Source organism: Wyeomyia smithii, chromosome 3, assembly GCF_029784165.1.
Source record: "Wyeomyia smithii strain HCP4-BCI-WySm-NY-G18 chromosome 3, ASM2978416v1, whole genome shotgun sequence".
Taxonomy (NCBI): domain Eukaryota; kingdom Metazoa; phylum Arthropoda; class Insecta; order Diptera; family Culicidae; genus Wyeomyia; species Wyeomyia smithii.
Genome location: NC_073696.1, coordinates 28,916,382 through 28,926,069, shown reverse-complemented (window position 1 = coordinate 28,926,069; position 9,688 = coordinate 28,916,382). Strand labels below are relative to the sequence as shown.

Below are 9,688 nucleotides of genomic sequence, written 5' to 3'. Positions count from 1 at the left end.
AAACCTTACTTTTTCGACTGAAAATGATCATATTCAAACTTATTTTATTCGATTTTAAGAAATAATTTATCTCCAATTTTTTATGATAAAGTACAAAAGTTGCTCTTTCAAATGAAACCAGAAGATATTTTTTTCATCTGCTCCATTCAGAGATATCAACAGTTGAAAAGGGCGTATTTTAAAAATTAAAAGCTTAATAGCGTTTCACCCATAAAAGATATCGTTAAATTATAGCCACCAAAAGTTGCGTCTTTTAAAGTTCTAAAAGTCGTCTGAATATAATTTTACTGAGAAAATTGAATAAAACAAAGTAGAGCGAAAAAACCGTTTTTTAAGAGTCACCCTAGGCAAAATTGCTCTAATTCAGTCAACTTAAGAGCTACAAGAAAGTAGTCTTCAACAAAGCTGCTTGAAATCAAGTGATCTACAACTTTACTGAAAATAAAATTACATTTTTCCACAAATAAAAATTTTAGTTGGTTTATTTCGTTGGTTCTAGGACCACCCTAATTTTCGCCCCAGTTTAAATGTAAACCAAATTATAATAAGCAACTTCGCCATATAAAGTATGGCTCTAAAATCACAAAAATGTATCGAAAACTCCATTTCCGCCTAAATTGTCGTTCTGTACCACAGTGCACTGTGCACTATGGGATTTTCAAATAAATCTTTTCACCAATTACTAACGTCTTGAAATATCATACTTGAGAAGTGTACAAACTATTTTGGAAGTTATTTTATAAAATGGTGGTTGAAAAACGTGCTTTTCCACAAGTTTTTCGTTGTTTTTATATTACTTATTTGTACTTCACGAACTTCAAGAGGGCATTACTCAAAAATGTACCGTACGATGAGTTTGAAATTTTGACCAGAGATTCTGGCCGTCATAACGAATCGAATGGTGTACTCAGATTTGGTGCATTTTTTTTATAATACCGGTCTGTGGGAGCACCGTGCCCCGCCTTGTTTTCTTTCCGATGAAATAAACACGAACAATGTTGATGGCTATGACATAACACAAAGAGAGAGGTATAGGCTTGCCCAATCATTGTGTAGCGCTGTTGATCTGATCGATATTGTTTTTCTGAGGTGTATTTGGCCATATGACCCGCAATATAGATATTTTCGGATCCGGGATGACGCCCAGATACCGGAAACTGAATTCATTTTGATTTCCAAAATGATAACTTGCGGTTTCTGGAAAAAAAAGTTTAATCCTGAGCAACGCTGGATTTGTTTAACTAGTATTTAATTATTTTTTGACATTTTGGATATTTTAACACTTGGATCATTGTTGACCTTTTTTAGTATTTGTTATATTTAAGACATTTGTGACAGGACATTTGCGTTAGCGCTGTTACACCGGATCTACATTTTTTCTGCAACGTGTGACACGCTAATGAGATAGCGTGTAGCTTGAAAACACAAATATAATGGGTATAGCTTCGATTCTCTGTTTCTTTTTCAGCTGCGGAATGGGTGTTAACACTGCCGCAGAAACAAATCCGACTTTACTTTTCCATAAAGTACTTTCAAGATGTTAATGGCTGGTTATGCCGTCTTATATGATGGAACATTGGCATTAAAAAAATTATCATGTATTATTTTACTTAATCAAAAGCAACGCCAACAACAGAAAATAACACTAGTATTTTTTTTTTTCAATTCCAACTACTAAAAAAATTCTAGAAGCTCCCCAACATTTCTTTCTATGATTCTTCTTTACTAACCGCATGGTTTTGTTGAAACAGTAGCTTAATTTGGTAGTATTTGCAGTAGTCAAAGTTCAAAATATTTGTATATTGGAGTGTCGACCGTTACAAGTTAGACTGGGACCCAGAGCTTGGCCAGAGGGAGATACACGTCTTTTTAACCCGTTTTCTTAACAGTCAATCACCAATATTCATGGCTTCTGTTACTAAACACTTGTTATGCTATGTTTTCAGGAGCATCATATCATCACAATAGTAACAGCAGCAGTCGACGGCCAGCCTCCAATCGTCACGACAACCGTGATCGAGACCGACTTGATCGGATCGAGCGGGACCGGGAGCGTGATCGGGAGCGGTTGCATGCCCGCGAACGGGATATGCTGCACTACGACATCAACGATGACGATCTGCTGAACGAGCGAAACTACGGCCCAGCAGACTACGGCGGTGGTGGAGGTGGAGGTGGCGGTATGATACGGGGAGACAGCCGGGACATTCGGGATCTGCGGGAACGAGACGGCCGGGTGCATATATCGAGCGGGGTGGGCGTAGCCAGCAGTAGTAGCAATCGACACAATCTCAACAGCGACATGCTCGATCACGACCGCGAGCTGATACGAGACACGAGGGGAGAACTGATGCGGGGGGACCCACGGGGGGATCCTCGGTATCCGATCGCACAGCCACAGCAGCTGGTGGCGCCGCCGTCGTCGCAGTCGCTTCGCCGGGGGGTCAGCGAACGGACGGACGGGCGGGACCGCGACGACTACAGCCCCCACCGGGGAGGCGGTAATAATAGAAGAGTATTAAATGCCATGTAGGAATCGTGGATATAGGGATGGGATCAGGATGATGAAACTGTTGACGAGGAAAAGCTCGTCCCGGACAGCGAAGAGGACGACGGCTTCGAGTACGATGAGTTCTATTAGGCAGCTGCAGGCCTTTCGGCAGTTTACTGCATCCTGTCCAGAAATAATCAAGCAGAAAGAATTTTTCGTCGGTCTATTCTGTTTTCATGGGAATCTGAATAGTTGACATGGACATGATGCCATTACAGCCGACAAAAGCTCGCCAGAACAAGTGTTGCCATCAAAGTTGTAAAATATTAACCCACACAAAGTAAAATAGACCTGCAATGCAAGATAGAACGGAAACAAACCAGTCACTGAAGCACACCAACAAAACGGTAGAAACACCTTTCCACAGACACACCAACAGCACACCTGAACATACACATACACAGATATTCAGTGATGGAAAGCAACATTTTTCGGTTTTTTCTTTTAAAAATCATTCATCGAGAGTGAAAGCACACAGTAAGCCAACAACGCCGTCGTTCGAAATAATCATCCTGATCCATCCCTATTGTATTAATGATAATACTCATTTCTATATAATACCGCCTTCATCATTTTTTAACGACCTGTCCAACTTTACTCGTAATTTTGGTTTCTCAGTATTGCTTTTTTTGTTTCGCAAACCAAAAACAAATCTTAGCTATTGCTGTGCGACCAGAGCTGCACACCTGCACAACCGCGCATTCTGTTCTCCCGTCACAACCCGGAATCTTCTTGTTTCGAATCTCTCGAAGGGAATCGTAAAATTTTATTTGTCTCCTCCGCATGCTGTCAAAGTTACGTACGCAGCCAAACCCCGATTGTTTTTCTTTTTTTTTCTTGTACTCTTCGCTTGCTTTGTTTATTCTAGACTAGGGCAGACTGTTGTTTATTTTTCTGAACGTTCATTTGATTGGTAGTTGCTGTTTAGGTTAGGAATTTTCGAACCAATGTTTTCTGTTCTTTACTTTAGCATGCTTTTTGTAAGCCTTAACCGACCGTTGGCATCGCTTAGCAACCCAAATGGACGAAAAAATGATGAAGAACATTTATATAGAAATAGGTGTAATTTAAAGTAGAATACAATATTTATATTAAAAAATTCGTATATTAATACAAGCTTAAGTAGATAAGAAGGCATGAAGTTGAACTTTCTTGAAATCAGTTTCCGTAGTTAATTATCAAAGCAGAACAATTACTCTATTTAGAATTCCGCAAAATAGTTTTTTTATATCTATAGTTTATTCCGCCTTAGGAAGTAAAATTTAATGATATTGATTTTGTATCGAAGCAGAAAGAAGAAGAAGAAAAAAAACAACGTGTTTGTGTAGGTGCAACCCGAATGTGAATCATTTCTTGCAGCTTCTCACACGTACGCACGCACACACACACCCGCAGTCACAAGAAGAAGAACTCATTCAACCATCAGATGGTGATGAAACAAAGAACTCAACTTTTAAGTGTGCCAAATCAATTGTTATATTGTAAAAGAAAGAAACAAACAGAAAAAAAATAGTGCAAAATAAATCAAGCGAACAAACCAAATGCGTAAACGAAAGAAAGTTTTACGCTTTGTTTGTTTGATGATCCACCAACAACAGCAGCAACAAGAGCAGGCGTGATACGTGAAGTTTTTTCCATTCACTCACCTCACTCACTAACTCGCTGGTTCCCGGCTGCCATGACAACCGATTTGTTGTTGGCAGTTTGGGAGAAGAAAAACATTTTTTTTTGCATATTTTGTTGTTTGTTATTCTAACCTATGAAAAGGTTCCGTTTTTTCTCTTGATAGGCTCCAGCTGCAAGTAAAACAAAAAAAACAAGGCGTATATTGTAATTATAAATAATGAAAGCTTTAAATTAAATTTAGGTATCGAATATGCAGAAGAATTATAATACATAGACCTTAAAACTTTGACCGCGTTGAGTAATTTTCGTACGAATGATATTTTTTGTAAAAAAATAAGATAATGTGTAAAATTGAGCTAGAAGTCATTCAACTTGTAGGTTTAATTTTCAATATCATTTCCTATATCGTTTCTGCCATTGGATTCGATAACTTTCCTTAAAGAAAATAACAAGAGCTTGTACCATAGGACATTTTTTTTTTGAATTTTAGAACGCTAACAAACACGCAAAAAAGAAGCTGCAACCAGCAAAAAGGACATTCAAATGGTAGTACTTTTTACCTGATGTTACGGTTTCGACTACTCAAATTCATGCTGAGAAAAAAAATCGCTTCTGCTAATACATATTCCCCAGTACCTCCCTTCATTCCATTTTCATTAAAATCGGATTCAGAGCATTACTTTTGAATTCGAATTTATCAAAATGTAATACAAAAAAATTACTTGCACTTGATTTGTTTGTTGATTCTTTCCTTATTCACAACGACAACAGTATACTTACCAGCTCACTAACACAACTCCGAACAATGTAATCTTTCGACGCATTCACGCTCACAACTTCAATCATTTACTCTTTATCATCACGCAGACAAACGTGAATGAGAGATACAAACAAATGCATAGAAATATTACTACCAACAACAACAAAAAAAACTAAAGGAAAACTGAAATTGTGATTACTACTACTATTAACTAAAGAGCAGAAGCAGAAAAATCCAACTAACACAAGCGAAAGATAAAGATAAAAACTGTATAAAGTAATAAACGACGAATAAAGATAAAAAAACATTGCTATATACCAATTGCCTTGCACTGATATAAATTAATTGAAATTATCAAAACTAAAGAAAAAAAAACGGATAAGAAAGTGCGATGAAAGTCACCGCGTAAAAAAAATAGTCACACTCGTGCTGTAGTACGACCTAGAGAGACTCGAACTGAGGAAAAAAGCAGTGACGAAGAACAAACAAACAAACAAACAAAAAACCGCGAGCGCGTTTTGAGATTGAAGCCCCCTACAAATCAACTAGTTCATCCCTTTTTCTTCATACTTCTAGACGGATTAATTTTCTTTTCTCGCCGATCAAACACGAAGCTAACACGTATTGAATTGTGAAAATTGGAGGAGGGGTAGAAAGCAGGAGACGTTCTTTACTGCATGCTAGGCTAGAGTAGAGAGCATTTACGCTAAGAAGATATTGTAAAGTAACAAACAGAACTGTAGTTAAATTTGAAACAAAGAAGAGAAGAAAAAGAAGAAACATTAAAATCGGTGACACACTACTGTAAATACCATATTAGCAAAGAAGAATAAAAAACAACAAAAAGTGAGAAACTCAAACCCGACAAAAGCACACCCTTCTCGCTATATAAAAATAATAATAGATCAAATCGAGTGCAGCAACCAAAGCAGCAGCAGCAACATTTTAGCAACTCCCGCAATGTTCCTGTAACTATCGTACTGATTGTGAGTCGAGTCCAAATCAGTTGAAGTTAGGAAATTACGTTGACTTTCTTGCTGAATTCTTTCACCTCACCTAGAAGTGGCAGTGCACAGACCTTCTTTTTCTTTCGAAACGAAAAACTAACCTCATTTCTATCTCTTAAAACTATCTAACTGTTACTTAAGCGTGTGTTGACTTGTTTCGTGTAAATCAGTACTTCCCCATCGCTGCAGACATCCGCAAACTCACAGGAGCGATGGAGTTTCTCAAATAAATTGCCTGAATTCTTTCCAGCAAACAAATCGAAGCCAATATACGAAAAACGAAATCGCACTTGCCTACGCCAAACATCGCATACACACTCTCAAATACTAACATACATTTACACACTCCGTTATTATAGAGTAAATTAAAACTAAACCAAATGTCCCGTCGCCGATAACCAGTGGCAGGACAATGGAAAGAGCGAACATTTCTAAAGAAAGGAAAAAAATAAAACAGTAAAACAATCGATCTACCAACACATTTACGAATCATACACACCCATACATACGCAACAAAAAACATTGTACTTAACAAGCACACTCACACCCACCCATCCATACACACACTATCAAAAACATGATTGCAGTTTCTCAAGCGTTTTTAAATTAATACCCAAAAAGTTTAAACACGAGCAAGAAACAAGGCGTGAAGAAGAAAAAAAAAGAAAAAACATTACCCCAAATCTTAGTCTTCGTTAATTTCGATTTACAGATCAAGTAAAACAAGTTATAGATAAAAAATAAAATAAAAACAAAACAACCAAAAAAAAAAAACAAAAACAAAAGAACATTTTTCAAACTACGTTTACAGCAAACAAGCATAGCTATTTTTAAAAGAAGAAAAAACAAAAACTTTGCACATTGACAAAGAAAAAGGCAAGCAAGCAGCAGGAGAGAAGGATCGAAGCAAGCATGTTTGCAGCAGGTGCGTCGCTCCTCGCTTCGTTAGTGTATGTACTGTACAAACAAAATACAAACCAAGAAATAAAAAAACAATCGGAATTTCGGCTTCACGTTGGTCACAACTCTTGAAACTTATGAAGAAGAAAAATTAACACATTACAAACGACTCACCTGCAGCAATTCGGCGTAACCAAAAAAAAATTGAAGAAAACCATAAACACACACACACATCCACACACCCACGAATGGCGAAAGAAAAAACCGGTTATCAAATGTTATTATCAACGTTTAAAACACAAGTTGTTGCTCGAGGGATCACTATATAGAGGAGAACATACACTAAAAAAGTTGTGTTGGGCAAAGGTAAGCGAGAGAGGGAGAGAGTGATGGGGAGTGCAAGCAAAACCGGACAAAAGAACAAATGAAAATAAGCAGAAGAAGTTGCAGAAACAAGCAAATTGATTATAATTGAAAATGGAAAATTAAAATCTTTATTGTTGCCACATTTAAATTAAATTTAAATAAATATTACTGATAAAATGAAGCAAAACCATTTGTAAATATATAAAAAAAATAAAATAATTTTTATCTAAAGTTGGTGTTTTACTCAAGCTTATCGTTTGAAAAAAGTCATCTAACTTCAATGATCCTTCAGTCCTCCCACAGCCGCGAACTCTTAGTTCTTATTCTCCGCATTCTAATGTCTACCAATACGAAACGAGTGTGGTTTTCTTTCAAGACTTCACTATTGAAACATAAGATCTTCTTGGAACACTGGAACACACATTGTATTGAAATACATTAAACGGTATAAGCGCTGATAACTGCAAAAAATAATGGATAGAAAATTAGTTTAAAAAGAAATATCATAACTGGTTTCATAGATCCTGAGGAAGATGACCTGATCGGGATACAGTAACGATATTCAGCATTTTTCTTGGCCATTGTACTGAGATTAATTGCCTTTTAATCGAATCAACTGGTACGGAGGTGGATAAAACGATAAACAATGCTTCTTTTCCACCGTCTATTTACTCTTTGCCCTCACTAGGATTTCTCCTTGCTGGAATCTCATGTAATCTGCCGTTGTGGCTCGTCCTTCCTCTTATAAAGGCATAAAATTTGTTTTCTCTCTGTTTTCTCAGCCCGTTTAATTTGTTGTGAATACCTTCCAATGAGTTCGTTGTTCTTGGATTATTGTTCATAGTATTCTCTAGCGGACCAAAATTCTGATTTAAAACACAAATTCAATGTTCTGGTTTCCTCACCGGTGCCATGTACCGTCCTATCTATATAGTTCTTTTCGAAATAATCGAAGAACAGCGCCATCATTTTAGGTGGCGAAGCAGGAACCGCAGTGAAAACATCTGGCACTTCTTGAGCCTCAACTTATCGGAACACCAACTGTATTTTCATATCTTTTCTAAAAGAACTCGTTAGATAAAGTCTTTGGATCCTCTTCCAAAGTTTTTTCGAGAAATGAAAAAAGCAGCCATGTTTTACTGCCTTGCGAAAAACTGCTTTCACAACATTACTTTCCGCTGATTCGAAGTTGAAATTATGCTGGGGTTTAAAGTAATATTATTCTTTGCAGACAAATTCTTTAGCAAATGCAAGGCTCGCCTATGCCTACTCAGCTTTGTTGAGTAGTAGCATTTGTACACAAGGCAAAAATCACAGGAGGGTTGTGTTCAAAGCCACGACCGCAAGGTTGAAGTAGAATACTTTTACAAGAAAGATAACCCGGCTGCTTTTTCTAGTAAATAAACGTTGACCGTTCATTGGCAGTATTGTAATTTCTCTTTGTTTGATATTTTGAATGAAGTTTATTGAATATTTTTAAAATTTTGCGCAAATGAGAATTTGAAGTGCTACCGAAATTAATATGCACATTTAACACGACATCATTAAACAGGAACGGAACAAAGGCTACGGTTATGCAGAACGCGAATGACGGCGCGATGCGATTCGCTTTGCCGTGGTGAAATGTACAGCTCTTTTTACGGCAAAGTAGAGCTATACATTTCAACACATTTCGTCTTGCCGAATCGCATCGCGCCGTTATTTGCGTTCTGCATAACCGTAGCCAAACACTAAGCGACGCAAACACGTTATAATAGTCAGAGTATGCATTTAGATGAAGATAATTAACTTTGGATTATAGCGCAAAACGAGGAAATATTAACACTTCAAATATTCATTTGTGTTCTTCAAACTTCAGTTGTTCAATTAATATCTGATGAAATGTTTATCAGATCTTTGTGATACCCCAAAAGTTAGGTTCAAGCCACACAGACAACAGTGAAAAGCTGTTTTCACACTAAAAACTAGATACAGCAGATCGATAGCCAGTATTCATAAAAAGGTTGTGTGTTGCCAAAATATGGCAGAGCTTTTCACTGCCGGCTGATGTACCTACTACTGATGCTGCCCGCTACGGACGAAGGTAGCTTTTTACTAGAGGAAGTGTCACTGCACCAGCTGGCCCTGTCATTACGGCTGCTGCTGCCACACGAAGGTAACTTCTTTTTGATGAAGTAGGTGCCACTGTACCTACCGCAGCTGTTGATACTGCCCCTGTTGCTGCCGATATCCGCTGCAGCTATCAACGTTGCTGCTATCCGCTACCTCTTCTGCTAAGTGAAGGCCATCTCGGTCCGCATTCAAAACTACTATGACTGGTTTATTGATTGATTTCTTTTGAAGGGACTTTAACCTTAAACGGTCATTCGTCCCTAATGAATGGTTTAGGCAGATGCAGGCTCTTATATAGGCCAAAAAATGCATTCCCAATTTACTAGGTCTATAACTCTGTCGACCGTGCCTGGAAAAGCAATCGTA

At 37.6% G+C, this 9,688-nt stretch overlaps 1 protein-coding gene across 29 annotated transcripts in view; it reads left to right on the top strand.

The window, feature by feature from the left end:
- Positions 1-7,441, top strand: part of LOC129729905 (voltage-dependent L-type calcium channel subunit beta-1) — a 468,159-nt gene extending 460,718 nt beyond the window's left edge. For all 29 annotated transcript variants that reach the window (XM_055688787.1, XM_055688810.1, XM_055688805.1 and 26 more), the window contains one exon: positions 1,947-7,441. In XM_055688787.1, coding sequence (XP_055544762.1) covers positions 1,947-2,533 — 587 coding nt within the window. In that variant the 3' untranslated portion in view covers positions 2,534-7,441. The remainder of the gene's footprint in view (positions 1-1,946) is intronic.
- Positions 7,442-9,688: the final 2,247 nt, after the last annotated feature.